Consider the following 20,385-nt stretch of genomic DNA (forward strand, 5'->3'; position numbering starts at 1 on the left):
TTGTTAACTGCACCTTTTCTGCAAATAAATGTTCTATCGTATTAATGCAACGCTGTGTGTAAAATATAAAACATTTTTCAGTCTGTAGAGGTCTGTTGTACTTTACAATTCAAATAACTAGAGTGTTGCAGTACATTTCAGTTTAAAATGATGTAAATCATTGTTCTGGCAGTAATTAAGAAGTGAGCAGCAATTATCACATCATATGCTGCAGAGTGAGAAATGAGACGGTGCTTTTCTCATAGGCTTTGTTTGGTTTTATTTCCGTAAGAGTAAAATAAGAACCCATAATCCACTGGGTTAAGGAGAGGCAGTGGAGAGATTGTGTTAATGTGTCATGCATCCCCATACTTAACACAATCCTGCAGCAATGACCCTCAGGACTCCAAAATGCCCCATTACACACGTATCCTGGCAACTCTTCTGGAAGAGACTACGAATAGAGTGCTTCCTCCTACAGTTTATGCGTGACAAAAAAATCCATTAATGATGGTGGAAGGAGTTAATAAAGTACCAGAGAATCTGTGGTAAAAGAATGTGTGACTTTCTGATTATACTAAAGAAACTGGAACAACATTCTGATATTCAAGCATTCTTACATTCAAATTGTAATTTTGGTTACGCCATCTCACAGCCGGTCGATTTTGACAGTGTTTTCTTTTGCAATGACAATAAGATTTAAAAAACTTTATTTATGATCAGAATGCAGAGAATGTTCGTATCATAAGTACAACATCAATTTAACATCTTCATTTTAACATCATATTTCCACCTTTGTCCTACAAGAACATTTCTGGGTGAAAATCCCAGCGGAAGTATACATCTTATTCTGACTGCAGTAGGCTAAATAGTTTTTGATGAACAGTAGCGTCATGTTGATGAAAAAAACCCTGTGATCAACAAATCTGAAGCGATATGCTTTTATATATAGATTTCATGCATCATCTTGCATCTTCATATCAGCCAAATACGGTAGAATGTGTAAAAACAAATGCATCTGCACATGAGCTTGGGTATAATGTTTATAGGATGCAATGTTCACCTGTTCAATGTTCAAATGTACAGCACAATCTTTAGGGCAGTGGTTGGCAACAGGCGGCCCGCGGGCCTAAACTGGCCATCAGTAATAATATCTGCAAAATGATGATAGATCCGTCAGTTTTTACATCAATGTTTTATTTTGAAATGAATTGAGAGCTTTTAACTTGAAAAGTTTGGAAAGATATTCAAAGCAGTCTATCGATCGCTAGACACACTTCTAAAATAGCAGTCATGAAATATGAAACTAATCGTGAAGCATTGAAACGTTTGCTTATAACGCAGGGCCTCAGCACCAACACGTGAACAACAACAAAGCAAATTCAGTTTTTTTTAAGGTGCCATACTTCGTCTTGTGGTGTTGTCTGATATTTTATTCTTTGCAAACAGTGACAACTTTGTTGCAGATAAGACACAGCGGCTTTGCATTCACAAAACTGGGTAAGATGAATGCATAGTTGTCTCTTTGTATGCCCTGTTTTCAATGTAAACTTCCCTCTTTAGACTCTTTGTTAATGCCTTTTTCTCTCAGCGTCTAGCTGACGTGGCACATGACATAATAGCGTACCCCCAGCAGGCAAAAAGAAATGCAGTTTAGTACATGAGGAGTGTAAAAAAGTCTATGTTAAATAATTATATAACTATTATGTTATTATATTTTTTAAAGTAGGCTATTCTATTTGCATTTTTCATCAATTAATTTCTCAAATAATCCTTTGACTCTTTTTGAGAAAATACATCACAACATTAAGCTTATGTGAATACCATTAGGGCTGTAGTAGCATTTATAGAATAATTAAAACTTTAATAAACCAATTCTGGAACTACATTACATTTTACACAGACATTCAGATGTTTAAAATGCAGTTACACCATAAAGTATATCCATTTATATATTCAATGATAATTCTGCTGGAATTCATGACATACATGATTTGTGCATTTCTGTATGTTTCATCCAAACAAACTGTTGTACGGTCAAAGAACTGTTGAAACAAATATAATTTAGTATTCATTACTAGGTATATACGCTTTAGTTTTCTGTAAAAATATTAATCACGTTAGACAGCTCTACACGTGCATTCGTCTCTATGCAGAAGTGCTGACCTCATCATCAGGACAACTGTCCGTGGTCAAGTCAGAATGCTTCAGCGATTTGCACTTGATAACACCATGTACAGCCATGTAAACTCAAGGATTAAAGTTTCATCATTGTTGCAGACTGAAGCCAAAAGAATTTTCAAAAACCATTACATTTAGCAGGTCATGTGTGTTGCTGATGTTGGTGTCCACTGGGCTTAACGTGATTCTACCTGAACTTGATTCACATACAGTACACAGTGCACTGCAGTTAACCATGGTGCCAACAGCACTAGAAAACTGGAAAAGTGATAGCAGTATAGATTTACCACAAAAGATAAAAGGAGACACGTGCAGAAATCCTGGCAGAAGTACCAGAGGTTGGACAGCTTTGACTTGGTAAATGGGCAAGAAAGCTCATGACAAGCCTCTCCTCTGGGAACCAGCAGAAACTAGTGTAACTGATGGGGTGAGATAAGTCACATGAGCAGTGATTCAGAGTCTTCTCGAATCATTACTTCATTAAATAGGTATCCCAGATTTTACAATAGCAGTATGCTCCTGGAGCTGCTGAGATGTGCGACACTAAGCCTGTCTACAGTGTCTCTAAAACCAGCCACTCTAAAAAAAAACACGGTGAAGATGGGTGCATGGCAGGAGACGGATTTAATCAAAGATTGGATGGCGAGTGGCACTTGGAAGAATCTGGATCTCAGCAGGATCCCCTACAGTAATCTGTCCCCAGATAGACAACTGGCCACAATCAACCCAAAATGTATCCCATGGTGAAGGCTGATTTATGCTGGTCAGTGTTCAGCAGCTACAAAGAAGAATCTTTTTGGCTTTAAGTGTAGCAGTATTGATATTAAAATGAATAATTTCAAATTTTAGCTTATCAGATGCTTTGCCCACCCTACCTCCAACCAGAGCCGTTGAAAGAGGATCCGTGAACCGCTGTTGCTGTGAAAAAACTGTTCCATTGCAGTGAACGGACTGGGCATGACTTTCTCTCTCAGCGACTCTGCGTCAGAGTCCTGCACGGGTCCTGTTGATAAACCCGCACACACAGTAATTAAAAGAACACCCGACAGCAGTACTCCTTTAATTCTGTACCCGACCCTACCAGTTTGACAAAAATGCACCTGCATTACATCCACATGATGTAGACAAAACCATTTATTTTAACACTACAGTGTTATGATAGACACAATAATAGAACAAATTAATGTTTCCCTGTCATTGTACTTTTTTGAAGTGAATTTATAAACAAAGTGCACACAATTGTTTGAAAAACAAAGTAAATAAAGTGCCTAAATAAAAAGGTACTTTAACTCTCAATCTTTTTACCCCCAAAGCCCTACTGCTATACATCACAGTTCACAGTGTTTTTATTCAGGGAAGTGAAAAAACTCCACACGTTGCTCCTCTTCTATTCGCTGGCTGCAGCAGTGTCTAAAGCAGGGCAGGCAGGCACAACACAACGTGTGCAAAACTTGATGTATGGGAAATAGTTGTTCTATATTATAAAATTATTAGCTACATTTGTAAATAAATTAAATCAGTAAAAACACATTAGTATCGATATTATTATTTCTTAAGCCTTCAGACGCCAGTGCGGCCTTCTTGATACAGGCTACTGCTCCCAAACAAGTGTAGCATTTGGTACTGTATCTACATTGTGAACAGATCACGTCTAGCGCAATAGGAGATAGAATATTACACTGCAAATATATCATTTTAAATGACTGTGTAGTGAGGTAGGCGGGATGAGAGCCGGGATGCGAGGCCTCGTATCACGGAGGAGATTGGGGAGCATAAGAGGACGAGCGACCGGACCGTCAGTGAGAGAGGACCGGGCCCGGACATGTGTTAAGTTTGTGTCTATGTTTTATGGCCAGCAGTCTACCGTGAGGTGGCTCCCGGTCTTTTACTTCCGTGTTTATTTGATTTGATTAAAGTTTTGTTAACTATTCGCCGGTTCCCGCCACCTTCCTTCCTTTTATTGTTACAGACTGGCTCAGCTATTGTTGTTATTTATGTTTAATGAACTTAAAAAATCTTCGGTGTGTTTTTTATCTGCACATTGGGAAGCGGGCGCGCGTCTACTGTATTGACACAAAGGTGCAATCCTGCTATTTTCATCCATCGCTTTGATGTTACAGAAGCCATGTGGTACTATAATACAGGTGCGGAGTTCGGGTGCTCGTGTCTGTTTGGACAGGACATTTAGAAATGCACACCTCAGCGCAAACATGACCATTGCAACCTTCAAGTATATAAATTCATGCAAACTTTTATTGCTAATTATCATAGTATGTTGTTTCAGACCAGTTTAGTTCATTGGTGTGATAGGCTGCAGTAGCCTTCATAATGGTCAAGTTCAGGGTTGTTGCCTAGAATTTTGAAGCGAAGAATCCACCATGTTTAACCTAAGGGGCTACCTTGTTAACCTCACATCACATTTATCACAGTGCTATTCTCCATATACATGCTTCCCATTGAAAACATTATTTTAAAACATGGAATTATCTTACACTGCTATGCAGATGATACTCAGCTATATATCTCATCAAGACCAGATGATTCCTCACAGCTGTCCAAATTGGCAGAGTGCATTGAAGATATAAAACATTGGATGACCTGTAATTTCCTTCTTTTAAATTATAATAAAACTAAAATATAATTTATCCGACCAAAGACACGCAAACCGAATTTTTCTGATTGTAAACTGCAAGTTGAAGGATGTACTGTTACTTCAACAAATACAGTAAAAGATCTAGGAGTTATATTAGACAGCAATTTCGAAATCACTTTTTCCACCTTAGAAATGTTGCCAAGTTACAAAATATTCTATGTGTTGCTGACGCAGAGAGCTTATTCGTGCATTTATGACCTCAAGACTTGACTACTGTAATGCGCTACTTAGTGGTTGTCCTGCATCATCAATAAACAAACTACAGTTAGTTCAGAACGCAGCTGCCAGAGTTCTAACCAGGTCCAGAAAATACCATCACATAACTAACAGAGCTTCTATAAAACTACAACCCATCACGCTCTCTAAGATCTCAAAACTCAGGACTTTCGATAACACCTAGCATAACTAAATTAGATCCACCAAAGGGGGTCGAGCTTTCTCATACGTGGCACCTAAACTCTGGAATAGACTTCACGACGATATACAAGGGTCATACACATTCGCACAATTTAAAGGTGTCATTAATTAAGAAACCAATTTTAACCTAAGCTTTTGTTATATAAAAGCTCATTGTATTCAAACGAACATCCTGTAAGTGTCAGAACTGAAGTCGTCCCATAAAATGACAACTTTTAGTGACACCAGACCCAGCGAATGCCAGGTCCTGGAATGTACCTATCAATAGATAGGTTGAACACCACCTCCTCAGAAGAATATCAACGACTACTTATCTATGGAGTACTGACCACTGGTCCGTGAATGACTTAAGCCACACATAGTCCCTTGGCACTTAGGTCTTGAAGAGATAGTTCACCCAAAAACTCCAATATGCTGTTTATTTACTCATCCCCAGGCCATCAGAGATGTTGGTGAAATGTTGTGATCGTGAGGTGAGATAAGGACAGAGGACCCAGGTGCAGACAGCGGGTAAGGGGTTAACAGATATTTAATCAATAAAATATAAAACAAAACCCACTAGGGGGTAGCAGAACAAAACATGGGACTATAATAACATGACAGGGCTAAGACTTACTACACTTAAACAAGACTAAAATAAACTTTAAACATGAACTACAAAACTACACATGACTAGACTAAACTGACACAACACATGAACTCTCCCCACAACCACAATGAACCAGCACAAGACAGAAGACACAAGGGTATTAAATAAGGGACCAAATCAAGAGGGGAACAGGTGTAGGGCATTAATCAATAACGAGGTAACGAGAGGATGGGAACAGAGACGAGACCGGAGAGAGTGTATGGAAGGCCAAAAGGGCCATAAATACCACTCTCCGCACAAAACATGAGGTTCTTTCATGATCCTGCCACTAAACCAAGAGAAACATGACATGATGCGGCAGAATCATGACAGAAGCCCCTCCTTAAGGAGCAGCAACCTGATGCTCCTCAAGGCACAAACAAGACAAGACAGACTATGACACTGGCAAAAACAAATCAACATAAAACAATAAACCAAAACGGGGAACAACAAGAGTCCAAGGAAAGGATAAAACAAGAGTTCAAAGAGGGGAAGTCCAAACAAGGGCTGACAAGGACACGATAGACGGCATGACATGGATTGCCAGCATGACAGCCAGCAGACACGAACAGGATAGCCGGCAGACACGAACAGGATAGCCGGCAGAACACGGCCACATGCACCGGGCTGGAATGGCCGCATACACCTGGCTGGAATGGCCCCAAGCAGCGGGCTGAATTGGCCGCATACACCGGGCGGAAATGCCCGGCTGCACCGACCTGGAATGCTTGGCTGGGGATCTTTGGCGACCACAGGAGTCCGGCAGCCTCTAACCCTGGAGGGGAACCCTACAGCTTCGACTGCTGCCGCATTGATCCCTCTGTCTGCTGGGTCCGCTTTTGGCTGGTTTATTCTGTCATGAGCGTGGGGTGAGATACGGACAGAGAACCCAGGTGCAGACAGCGGCAGATATTTAATAAATAAATACAAAACAAAACCCACGAGGGGGTGACAGAACAAAACATGGGACTATAATAACATGACAGGACTAAGACTTACTACACTTAAACAAGACTAAAATAAACTTTACATATGACTAGACTAAACTAACACAGCACAGGAACTCTCCCCACAACCACAATGAACCGACAGAAGACACAAGGGCATTTAATAAGGGATCGAATCAAGAGGGGAACATGTGTAGGGCATTAATCAATAACGAGGTAACGAGAGGATGGGAACAGAAACGAGAGCGGAGAGAGTGTATGGAAGGCCAAACGGGCCATAAATACCTCTCTCCACACAAAACATGAGCTTCTGTCAGGATCCTGGCACTAAACCAAGAGAAACATGACATGATGCCGCAGGATCATGACAGGTATTCTGCTCTCAGTTGTCTATTCTCATTGTTCCGAGGTCTGTACTCAGTCTAGATGGTGGACCTGACATGTCCCCACTACACAACAAAATGAGCAACTGCAATTAGCTTTTAGAATATTAGTATGATATCAAATTTATCATCTAGGTCATTTGTTTCTTTCATTTGTTTGTTTATTTAGCCTAGTTGTGCAAGCACTGTCAAGCTTCTAGAGATGCAGTAGTAGTGACAGATGAGAACGTGTTCCCCTGGCTGGGCCTGGGTTCTCCCGAGGTTTTCCATAAATTATTATTACCTCATATAGGAATTTGATAGTCTGCACAATATATTACCTGTGCTTCTCTTCTTTTCTCTTCTGCCTCTATCTCACTCTCTGTGTGTATCCGTGTGTGTCAGTGCATGTATTACATTTAATATATCGCTTTTAGTGCACATGTTTTCATGTACAGCTGCTTTATAACAATGAACATAGTAGAAAGCGCTATATGAATCAAAGTTGAGTTGAGTTTTTGTACAGCAGTCCCACTTATCCCACAGGAGTAAAAGAGCTACTGGCGATCAATAGTACCACTTTTGATGTTAAAGCTAAGTTCGTGGGCCAACCTTATCTGGTCCAATGTTAAGTGAGAGGAGGATGTGTTATGACCCAAAGAAAAACACAATCCAATAATTGGCCATACTAGATGCTACATGTTAAATATTTTAAATTGGACCGTCTCCGCCATGCTTCCGAGCAGATTTTATCACTCTTTACACACCACAGGAAAAACAGATAACATAATCAGAACAACCACTAAGTCGTTCTGGAGTGGGAAATCAAAGTCAGCCAGAATCCTGAAGTGGGTGACAGCCTTTAAATAAAATCTGAAGTTGTGGTAAGTTTTGACCTTGACAGTTTTTACAGTATGTCTTATGGTTTAAGAAAAAATATTTTTAAAATATATTTTTATTTATCTCTGCACAAACATTACCTAACAGTATTACAATAAATAGCCATGCCATTACCCTACTTATATCTTGGTAAAATGGTACAGTGATATTTTTAGATGAAATACCATGGTTTTATGTCTTAAACGAATAACCCCGGTGTTATTACAATGCATGCTATTACCATGTTCAATAAACCATTGTAATATAATTTTTGGTACTTTTTGTTAGTATAGTCACAGATGGAGTCCTTCACATAAAACTATTGTTATGTGGTAGGGGGTATAAGGACTACAAAAGAGATGGACTACAAATTCTACATATCAGGATATAGGAGATCCAGTTTTACAATGTGGTACCATGTTATCTGAAAGCTGTGTGGCATTTATCAAGGCTGTTGAGCAGATCAATTGAGCAGCATAGAATTGAATTGGGAAGTTAAGGATTGTGATTTATAATGGCTGCAGTGAGTTTGCCTAGTTTTAACATTTGTACAGTATTTGCCTCGTGTTTTAGTGTCCATTCAGAAAAAAACACATATTCAAGAGTGCAGGTAGTCATCAATAAAATCTTTTGGCTACAGTGAGTTTGCCTAACAAAACATGGGACTATAATAACATGACAGGACTAAGACTTACTACACTTAAACAAGACTAAAATAAACTTTACATATGACTAGACTAAACTAACACAGCACAGGAACTCTCCCCACAACCACAATGAACCGACAGAAGACACAAGGACATTTAATAAGGGATCGAATCAAGAGGGGAACATGTGTAGGGCATTAATCAATAACGAGGTAACGAGAGGATGGGAACAGAAACGAGAGCGGAGAGAGTGTATGGAAGGCCAAACGGGCCATAAATACCTCTCTCCACACAAAACATGAGCTTCTGTCAGGATCCTGGCACTAAACCAAGAGAAACATGACATGATGCCGCAGGATATTCAAGAGTGCAGGTAGTCATCAATAAAATCTTTTGGCTACAGTGAGTTTGCCTAGTTTTAACATGCCCTTTTGGGGAAAAAATGAGCTTCAGAGATTCAAGCCGACCCTTTTAGAACAGGTATCGATCTCAATAAAACCTTGGACTGATTTTTCTCATTGAATTTTTTGTCTTATGTGTGATTTTAAGTGTTTTTAATTAAAGTATTTTTTTATTTGGCAATCATAAATTGTATTTTGAACAAATGAGTTCCCTTTCTGTCGGTCTCTCGACGTTGTGTCGACAGAATGGGGTTTGACTTGAGAACCTACCTTCTCTGACTGACTTGAACAGGCCAATGAAAATTGGCGAATGAAATTTGCATGCCGGACTCCGCCCCCGGATATCCGGGTATAAAAGGGAGCCGGCGTGCCGCATTCATTCACCTTTTGTTCTTCGGAGCCTTCGCATCCTGATGCTGACGACTCTGCAGATACTATCTACGTGTTGCTGGTCTTACGACGTGGTGCAGCGGACTGTCCCTTTTCCTGTGACTTCCCCTGGGCGTCTCGGCAACTTCCAAGGCATCTCTCTAAAGAGCGAGCCCTTTTCAGGGCTTAATATTTCTTCAGCGCGGCATGTCCCGCTGTGCTCATGGGTGCGGCGCACTCATCGAGGAAGGGGACGGACACGATGTCTGCCTCGTGTGTCTGGGACTCCAGCACGCTGAGGCAGCGTTTGTGGATACATCTTGCCCGCACTGCGCGCGGATGGCTAGTCAGACGTTGCGTCACTGCGCGCGGATGGCTGTCCAGACGTTGCGTCACTGCGCGCGGATGGTAATTCAGACGTTGCGTTCACGGGTAGCTGCGTTCTTCCGAGAATCAGCCGCCACCTCGAGTGCTTCCCGTTCTGCGGCAGCAGTGGCATCAGCCCTGCCGTCCGCTTCGGCGAGCACCGAGGGTGATCGGGGAATTAACGTGAGCCTCAATCCGTCAGCCATCGGCTCGCGGACCGTTCACGCCCCGCCTCGCTCGTCTGACCGTCTCGGAAAAGGCGGTACGCCGCCTTGTTCCTCTGTCACGTACTCGGACACGGGGCGTGACGACGATGAGATGTCGCTCGCAGCATCGGAGGGCGTCCTCTTGGCATCCGACCCTGACGATTCCTTAGAGCTTCCCCCTCCGGGGGGTCGAGCTCAGGATGAAGCGGACGTTGAGATGTCAACCATGCTTTCCCGGGCCGCGAGTGTTGGGCTGCAGTGCACCGCACTGCCAGGTAAGTCCGCCCAACGCACGTGGTATCTGGGGACCGGCCGTGACTCTAAGCCACGGTCGGCACCGGTACCATTCTTCCCGGAAGTGCATGAGAAGCTCAGTCGGACCTGGAACGCCCCTTCTCGGCGCGTGCACGTCAGACTAGCTCGGTCGCCCTGACTTCCCTCGATGACGGGGCAGCTGAGGGCTACGTCGACATCCCTCAGGTGGAACGTGCAGTCGCGGTGCACCTGTGCCAGCAGACAGCTGCCACCTGGAGAGATCGACCAAGGCTCCCTTCCAAGGCTTGTAAGTTTTCGGCATCGCTGGTGTCGAGGGCTTACAACGCTGCGGGTCAAGCTGCCTTGGCTCTTCGCGCCATGGCCATCCTGCAGGAGGCCAGGGCGTTGGAGGAGTTGCACGAGGGAAAGTCCGACCCTGGGCTACTGCCGCACTGCCACTGACCTCGCTCTTCGGGCGACAAAGGTGGCGGCGCGAGCCCTGGGGTCGTACGATGTCCACACTGGTGGTCCAGGAGAGACACCTTTGGCTGAACCTTGCACAGATGCGGGACGCTGAGAAGGTTCGCTTTCTCGGCGCTCCCATCGCGCAGGGTGGGCTGTTTGGTGATACGGTCGAGGGCAGCAGTTCTCGACTGTACAGAAGCAGACGGAGGCGATTCTGCCCCGCCGCGACCCGGCCGCCTATCGTCCGTCGAGGTCCCGCGCGGCGTCTGCTTCCCAGCAGCCCCGCCCCTCTCCGACTCAGACTCCGGCCCCAGCGCCCCCTGCACAGGCGGCCTCCCGGAGAAGGACGTCGAAGAGGAGAGCACCATCCCGTCACCAACCTCCGCGGAAGCAGAAGCGTTCCTGACGGGGTGAACCCAGGGAGATCGAGTTCACCGGGCCCGACCCTGGCAACTACATCGCTAGAGGGTCGGACTGGGACGGTGCCTGCCCCGTCCCAGCAACACCAGCCAGGTCCTTTTCATGGCCTGGCGCCCACTTTCTCACAGAAAGAGCTTTCTCTCTCCCTGGGTCTTCTTCACAGCCGCTCTCACCCTCCGCAGGACGGTGTTCGGCAACCCCACGTTGTGTTTCGGCGAGACACACGGTTGGGTATACTCTCAGTGGCCACCAGCACCCTCAGTCAGACGGTGCGGTATGCCGCGATATCGCCCGACAGGCACCTCGGCAGAGCCGCTCTCCTCCCCGGGGTCCCCCCCGCGTCGAGGGAGCCGTACTGCCAGCCATCGAACCACCCCCCACGGGGGCAGTGAATCAGATCGAACCTCTGGTCCCCCTGTCTCGGTACCTGGGAGCCTGGTTGGCTCTTCCCAGACCGGCACGGTGGCTAGAGCGAACGATCCGTCTCGGCTATGCGCACCCGAGTTTCGGGGCGTCCTCTTCACATCAGTGGGAGTAGATGCTCCCGTGCTTCGGGCCGAGGTCGCTACCCTTCTGGCGAAGGGGGCGGTCGAGCTCGTCCCTCTGGCTGAGATGTACTCCGGGTTTTACAGCCCGTATTTCATTGTCCCCAAGAAAAGTGGCGGGCTGCGCCCCATCTTGGACCTGCGTACCCTGAACAAGCACCTACACAAGCGGCCGTTCAGGATGCTAACGCAGAAGCGCATTCTGACGTCCGTCAGGCGTCAGGATTGGTTCATGGCGATCGACCTGAAGGACGCGTACTTCCATGTGTCCGTCCTCCCTCGTCACCGGCCGTTCCTACGGTTCGCTTTCGAGGGACAGGCATATCAGTACCGCGTCCTCCCATTTGGTCTGTCCCTGTCTCCTCGAGTCTTTACGAAGGTCGTGGAGGCCGCCCTCACTCCCCTCAGGGAGCAGGGGGTGCGCATACTCAACTATCTCGACCACTGGCTCATCTTGGCGCACTCGCGAGATCTGTTGTGCACACACAGGGACCTGGTGCTCCGGCACCTAGACCATTTGGGGGTTACAGGTCAACCGAGAGAAGAGCAAGCTCTCCCCTGTGCAGAGCATCCTTTTCCTCGGTATGGAACTCGACTCTGTCTCCATGACTGCACGTCTTTCTTCCGAGCGTGCCCAGTCAGTGCTGACCTGCCTGAGGAACTTCAGGCAGCAGCCAGCGGTCCCGCTGAAACTTTTTCAGAGGCTCCTGGGACACATGGCGTCCTCGGCGGGGGTGGTCCCCCTCGGGTTGATGCACATGAGACCGCTACAGCACTGGCTACAGAGCAGAGTTCCTTGGAGTGCGTGGCACACCGGCAACAGGCGCGTCGCGATCACGCCCTTCTGCCGGCGCACCCTAACCCCATGGTCTTCAATGACCTTTCTGCGGACAGGGGTCCCTCTTGGGCAGGTTCGGGGCGCGTCGTGGTGACGACAGACGCCTCCCTGCAGGGTTGGGGTGCTGTGTGCAACGGGCACGCAGTGTCGGGTCTCTGGACGGGCCCCCGCCTGCGCTGGCATATCAATCGCCTAGAGTTGTTGGCGGTGCTGCTTGCACTGAGGAGGTTCCTTCCCCTCGTGCAGGACAAGCACGTGCTGGTCCGGTCGGACAGCATGACTGCCGTGGCATATATCAACCGACAGGGTGGTATTCGTTCACGGCAGCTATCGCAACTCACCCGACGCCTCCTCCTGTGGAGCCAGCAGGTGACCAAGTCTCTGTTAGCCACGCTCATCCCGGGCGACCTGAACCAGACAGCCGATGCGCTCTCTCGTCAGTCGACGCCCCGCGGAGAGTGGCGGCTCCACCCCCGCGCCAGCTCATTTGGGTGCAGTTCGGGCAGGCACAGGTGGACCTGTTCGCCTCCCTGGACACCACCCATTGCCCGCTTTGGTACTCCCTGACCGAGGGCCCCCTCGGCACGGATGCCCTGGCGCACAGCTGGCCGCGGGACAAGCGGAAGTACGCCTTCCCCCCAGTGAGCCTCATTGCACACGTCTTGTGCAAAGTCAGGGAAGAGGAGCATCAAGTGCTACTAGTTGCGCCTTACTGGCCCAACCGGACTTGGTTCTCGGAGCTAATGCTCCTGACGACAACTCCCCCCTGGCCGATTCCCCTGACGAAGGACTTCCTTTCTCAGGGGAAGGGCACGTTGTGGCATCCGAGTCCAGACCTCTGGAACCTCCATGTCTGGCCCCTGGACGGGACGAGGAGATCCTGAGTGGTCTACCCCCAGCGGTGGTAGAGACCATTGTTCAGGCTAGGGCCCCAGCCACGAGGCGGTTATACGCTTGTAAGTGGCGCCTCTTCTCGTCCTGGTGTTCTTCTCGTGGAGAAGACCCACGGATATGCTCGATCGGGAGCGTGCTGTCCTTCCTGCAGTCGAGACTCGAGAGCAATCTCTCCCCTTCCACGCTGACGGTGTATGTAGCCGCAATTGCCGCTCATCACAGGCCAGTTAGTGGGAAGTCTCTGGGACAGCACGACCTGGTCATTAGGTTCCTGAGGGGCGCGAGAAGGCTGAATCCGGCCCGTCCGCGCTCCGTTCCCTCTTGGGACCTCAATGTGGTCCTGGCGGGCCTCCAGAGGCCCCCCTTCGAGCCCCTCAGAGATGCCGCTCTTTCTCATCTCTCGATGAAGACGGCTCTCCTAGCGGCGCTCGCCAAGAGGGTAGGGGACCTACATGCATTTTTCGTGGCCACGGATTGCCTAGAGTTCGGGCCTGGTCAATCTCACGTTATCCTGAGACCCCGGCCTGGCTACGTGCCCAAAGTTCCCACCACTCCCTTCCGGGACCAGGTGGTGAACCTGCGGGCGCTCCCTTCTCGGGAGGAAGACCCAACCCCTTCCGTGTTGTGTCCAGTGCGCGCGCTGCGCCTCTGCCTGGACTGCACGCAGAGCGTCTGGAGCTCTGAGCAGCTTGTTTGTCTGTTTTGGGAGGTCAGCACAAGGGGAGGGCTGTCTCCAAACAGAGGTTGGCGCGCTGGATCGTGGACGCCATCAATGGCTTACCGATCACAGGATCTCCCGTGCCCGCTTGCAGTGAGGGCACACTCCACCAGGGGTGTGGCCTCCTCGTGGGCACTGGCTCAGAGCGCCCCTCTGGCAGACGTATGTAGAGCTGCGGGTTGGGCTACGCCCGGCACCTTCGCGAGGTTCTACAGCCTCCGCGTGGAACCGGTATCAGCCAGAGTCTTACGAAGCACCGCCAGGTAAGTCCGGCAGCCGGTGGGCGTACGCCTGCGATAGCACTCCTCCATAGGTGAGACGTGGTGCTATCCAGCCTCCCCTCTTCCCCCCACGTGGGCGAAGAGTAGGCATTCCATCCATCACTAAGCACTCCTCGGCGTCGGGCTCGGCGGAGCAGCCCTGCCTCCCTTGGCCTGTTTCTGAGCTCTAGCAGTGACTCAAACAAGGCCTAGTGCTCCACACGTAGTAACCCCCCCACAGGGCGGTTCCGTCTGATGTCTTCTCATGAATGGCTCTCAATCGATGGCCCATGACCTCTCCCAGGTGTACTTCACCTGCTCGCGACACCATCTCGTGTCTGCATGTCTCCCACGTGCTCTCCCCTATCCGGTGAGACCGTGTGTGAATCTCCACTAAAGCTCCTCCCTGCGGTAGGAAGTGGTCTCCGTAGCGCGTTCCCTCAGGGGGGAATGACGCTTCCCAGTGGCCTACGGTGCCGGGCGGCTTCTCGCTGTTAAGAGAACTAGGCCGCCGTCCGTGACGGCCGGTGGAAGGGGCTCCCATCTTTTTTGAAAGCTCTGGACTCCTTCCCTTCCGCTGGAAGGTTGCAATTCATGCTTAGCGCTCACGTCTGACACGCCCAGGCCAGTCAGCGTCGCTTCGCGAGGAATTGTGACGCGGCACAGCGCTGTGGCGTTTTCCGAGGAACCCCATTCTGTCGACACAACGTCGAGAGACCGACAGAAAGGGAACGTCTCGGTTACGTATGTAACCTCCGTTCCCTGATGGAGGGAACGAGACGTTGTGTCCTTCATGCCACAACACTGGCCGCCCGCTGCAGCAGTCGGGGCAAGATCCTCAGGCTCCTCAGCACAAAAGGTGAATGAATGCGGCACGCCGGCTCCCTTTTATACCCGGATATCCGGGGGCGGAGTCCGGCATGCAAATTTCATTCGCCAATTTTCATTGGCCTGTTCAAGTCAGTCAGAGAAGGTAGGTTCTCAAGTCAAACCCCATTCTGTCGACACAACGTCTCGTTCCCTCCATCAGGGAACGGAGGTTACATACGTAACCGAGACGGACTCATGACTACTAGAATTCGAAAAGTTTGCACTTGGCATCAATGTCAACGATAGAAATGGAATGATAGAAACCTTTCAGCCTAAACGTACAACTGAAACAGCGAAATACTCAACTCGATCACACAATCCCAGAAGAGATCACAGCGTGTTTTGATACTGTCATGTACTGTAATATACTGTCTCTGGCCATATTATTGTGTCATAATAACCTTAAAATAGAAAAATAGAGCCGGTATTGTTGTCAAATTTAGGTTCCAAGGGTACTGGGATTCTACCCCGATTCAGTTGGCTGATAATGAAGACAAAGTCAAGAATTGAATGATTACATTCGTGTTAAAGGACTGTAAAAAGCCATGTGGAAAACCATATTCGGGAAACCTTGATAAATTCAAAGTCTAAAACTTATGAGACCCTTGTAATTGTCTTTCAACCAGGTTACCACCCACACAACTTTAATAATGTATAGTGGATTTAATCACTAATCCAAGCAGCTACACCAGTGCCCTGATCTGCATAATGTTTTTTTAATATACAGGGCTCACAGAGTGGCAGAGACACTTACCAAGACTTCTCTTCTACAGAAGAGAGAAAAAGCTATTAACACCTGCTAAGACCCTGCATCATTTACACCTTTTCTCATTTGTGCTACATGTTACTTTCTAATCCCAATTCAGCTCACAGAGAAACAAGACATGAATACTGAACATCAGTCACAGACTGAGTTCTATTTCTCTTAGTCTGGTCTGGCCTTTGATGACACACGGTCCTCTGGGATTTCAAAGCCTTTGGATTTTCCTGCCATTCCTGCTTTTGGCTAAGATGAACAGATGCAGAAGTTTTTCTCTGTCTTTTCATGTTAGGCCGTGCTTCTGATGACATGCTATTTGCACTCTCATAGCTCATCAAAGAAAATGTCAGAGATGACAGCTGTAATTCACTTGTGCCTGTCCGAAGATATTAATCTGCTCGGTAAACTGCTAATTGCTATTTGGCACTGCCCACAAAACTGACACACTTTAGAGCCACATGTCCCATGTTTTTATTCATGAAAACTATTATCAAACATCTTAAGGGGTTTCTTAGACTCCCCATTTACCATTCGCGTACGTTTGATTGACAGGTGACCGGACCAATCATAACGCTGATATGATGCGTCTCATTTTCTATTCGCCATTTTGTCCGACAGTCAAACCATAGAGTTTAAGAGTTGAGCATTATGCAGTTTTAAAAAGTCCTTGAATCTTAGTTGTCCTACTGTCCCACAATTAAGACTTCTTAAAACGGACTCATACAAGACGGACTAATATACTGACTGTCATATGATCCACGCATAAAGACTGCATCTCATCAACACTGACATAATATTATGAGAGGTTCAGGTTCAGCTTTGCGAAGGGTCAATGATGCATTTTATAATAACTAATCAATCATCAGGGAACACGTTATGAAGTAAGGATAATGATAATTAATTTATACTAAGCCTTGATATTTTGCAGTGCTGCTGTATGTGTCAAGACAATACACAGCACCTAGTTTTGGTGGAGCTGCAAGCAGGAATGGCGTTTGAAAATGGTGAGATTGCAAAAGCAGAAAACATGGATGAGAAAGTGTCGTGCTGAGGAAAATAACCATGTCCGACCTCTGACATACAACCACAGGCCCTTGAAAAAACCCACTCCAGCTGCTACCACAAACTGTAATTGACCATCAAACTACTTCCCAGCATCAACCTAGCAGAGGCCTCACATGCCACTTATGCTCTCAATATACTTATGTTCTGTACTAAAATAATGTATTATTTTAAAGACCTGGATCACAGTAATGAAGTAAAGCTATATAGTCCCAGTCAATTTTTGGGGTAGTCTGCTCTATCCTGAGCAATGTAACTTGCATTCATCACATTTTACACATGTTTCAGCATTAAAGTAAACCAAGTGCTGAAAAAATGCAGACAGTGCATAATAAACCATGTTATTACTCAATGAGACACTTCCCCAAAAGTTTTTATATAATGTGATATGATGTGAATCCCTGGGTTGATCTGCATCAAAGTAATTTATCTTTGCAGTTTCACCACGGTCAGTGGGCTATAATTTCATATGATCTTATCAGTATAGAAATAGAAGCAGTAAAAATACTGTGGTAAAGAAGGATCATATTAGCTGCACCTGGTCCTGAACCTCACCTACAGTACTGTGCCGCTCACTAGAGGAGCAGTGATGTAAGACACATAACTCACTGGTCCTGGAGTGTATAGAATTAAAAAGATGTTTTTGCAATTATTTAGGTTTTATTCATGTGTTCAGAGTGTTTCATGTTTCAGCTTTCACAACTTTCCTGTGTCTCAGTGGTTAGAGCCTGGCGTTAGCAACACCAAGGTCATGGGTTCGAACCAAGGTTAGATCAAAACCAACACCTCCCGCAAGGGGGCAAAACAAGAACAAAAACTGACACTAAAAAAGACTTACCTAACGTAATGTTAGTGACTAGGCAGGGAACAAGACAGACAAGGGCAGGGGATTAATCAAAACAAACCAGAACGGTACAAGAACACTAACGAGGGCAAATTAGACTGGGCAGGTGAGGGGAATGAATCACTAATGGGAAGATAAAGAGAAAACAAGCTGGACCGGCGACGGAGGGAATGCCGGCTCGACGGGCACTGGGTGAGATGCTGGCTGGACAGCAGGCTGGATGCCAGCTGGAGTGCCGGCTGGACCGGACCGAATGCCTCCTGCTTCCATGTTCTTGCAAAATATTGTGTCAAACCAAGGTTTTTCGTTGTTGTATGTTAAGTTAGTCCTGATGGGAATATGTATGTCATCACAGAAACTGATGTAGGATGTAGGTGTCAGTCAACTCAGATCAGTGGCTGCAGCCACAAAAACACTGTGCAATCTGTGCAGTCGAAACAGGCTTGTAAGGCTCACTCTGATTTGCTGCTCCATCTTTTTACTGCCCTTGCTACAGGCTTGTCAGATTTAAGCTTCTGTAGGGAGAAGATGAACCAGGCAATGCTCAGAGCGATCCAAAGCTGTTCTGGGAACAGAGTGGTGTGAACACATAGACTCCAGGGCTCAACATTACGCCAAAGTAGTAACCTAATTAAAACATTAATAACCCAAAATAACTAGGCAATCATCAAAATGTAAGAACTATTCTGATTTTATTTTATTTAAAATAAGTAGATTTCACACCACGTTTTCAGTCAGGTCCCAGGTCTGATCACCTGCATGTTTTGTTCATTCCATCTCCGTATTTAGGTTTTGTCAAGCAAATAGTGTTGTTTTGACAGCTCCCCATGTGCCGCCCTCCTCATTACCCTCTCTTCACCTCACTCACTCTTCACTCTTGTTAATCACTTCACACTGGTTTCCAATCTCGCTTTCTCTTTTCTCTCTTTTTAACTCCCCTTGTTTTTCGTCCTGTGTCAGAGCGTTAGCTCTTCTAACCATCCTGACTTTCAGTCTTGCAATCCTTGTCCAGGCTCCAGAGCTATTTGTACCCTGCACGGTGTTCTGCCGTTCCCGTAGATTGCTGCCCCGGCGATCTCGGCTCTCATCCTTGTCTCAAGTGCCACGTATTGGGACTCCCGGCCTCTCTGCCTCAGGGACCCAAGGACCGGCAGAGGCTCTCCACCCTCTTTGTGGCCACCCCCCTTCCAGCTGTGGGAAAGTTCTTCTTCCAAGTGGATTATCATCTCTCTCTACAGGGTCATCAGATCGGAGCTACATTCATCTCTCCCTACGGGTTTGTCTGGTCGGAGCTACATTCATCTCTACATACAGGGTCGTACGGTCGGAGTTACATGCATCTCTCCCTACGGGTTTGTCTGGTCGGAGTTACATTCATCTCTCCATACAGGGTTGTCTGATCGGAGCTACATTCCTCTCTCCCTGTGGGGTTTACACCACTCTCTTGGATTATCTCTCTTGCTGAGCGAGTCAAGGACAGACAGGAGGTTGCCTCCATGTTCCCCTCCCACGGTTGCCTCTGTTTCCCCCAGCCACTCCCCTCACCTCTCCCCAGCCGAAAGCTCGAGCCAGTTGTCCCAGTTCCCTGAGCTTGGTGATATTACTGTCTGGACTCTGTTGTGACTCTTGGTGCTGTGTTGTGCTGTAATAAAACAACTCTCATTGTACCCTGCATCTGAGTCTAGAGTTCCTCCTCACAGTTTTCACCATCACAATTGTTCAATGGTTCAATAGACCGTTCAATAAGCAAGTACAATAATATCAGGTCACTTACATTTTAGGTGCAGTATTGAAGACTGCTGTTGTTATATTTGATTGAGCAGTGAAAATAACGTTTGCGTATCCGTATTTGGCATGCTGTCCCGGGGAGAGGGCTCTGAGCTTGGTAGTTCCTCTGAGCGTCCACCCCTTGTCCAGGGAGAGGACCCCGGGCCCGGTGTGTGTGCCCGGACTCGGTTCGTTCCCCCCGTTAAGCTGCGGTAAAAACAGGCTGATGGTGAGGAGTTGGGGTGGAGGAGGGATGCTGCGAAAATGGGTAAGGCATCTGGTATATTATTTGTAGGGTTTTTCCTCCCGAGCTATAAGGATTGTTATACACTTATATTGGGTGTGTAAGGGGAAAGCGATCATATCACACTGTCAATCCTCCCTCCACTGACTGAATTTTCATTAGGCTATTTAGACACTGACTTTTCATTATAGTCTTCGGAGAAACAGTTAAAACGACATCAACACACATCCTTACATCGCACGTATGTAAGATAAAGAAGATCTATTTTTGAAGAGGTTTTTTTGTGAATGTTTTTAAAGTAATGTAATGTGAACTTGCAAGTGCTATACTTATGGTCCAGTCAGCTGCTGTTCAGCTGTGCAGTGCACATAAACACTAGTGGGTATGCGTGAGGTGCTACAAAAGACT

The 20,385-nt window shown here is 46.9% G+C and overlaps 1 protein-coding gene across 1 annotated transcript in view; it reads right to left on the bottom strand.

The window, feature by feature from the left end:
* The window catches only part of plpp4 (phospholipid phosphatase 4), a gene marked incomplete at both ends in the record, with an annotated part of 44,265 nt that extends 25,318 nt beyond the window's left edge, over positions 1-18,947 (bottom strand). The window contains one exon of the mRNA XM_079473464.1: positions 18,835-18,947. Coding sequence (XP_079329590.1) covers positions 18,835-18,947 — 113 coding nt within the window. The remainder of the gene's footprint in view (positions 1-18,834) is intronic.
* Between the last annotated feature and the right edge of the window lie 1,438 nt (positions 18,948-20,385).

The sequence above is a fragment of the Barbatula barbatula genome, assembly GCF_947034865.1.
Source record: "Barbatula barbatula genome assembly, chromosome: 14".
Lineage (NCBI taxonomy): Eukaryota > Metazoa > Chordata > Actinopteri > Cypriniformes > Nemacheilidae > Barbatula > Barbatula barbatula.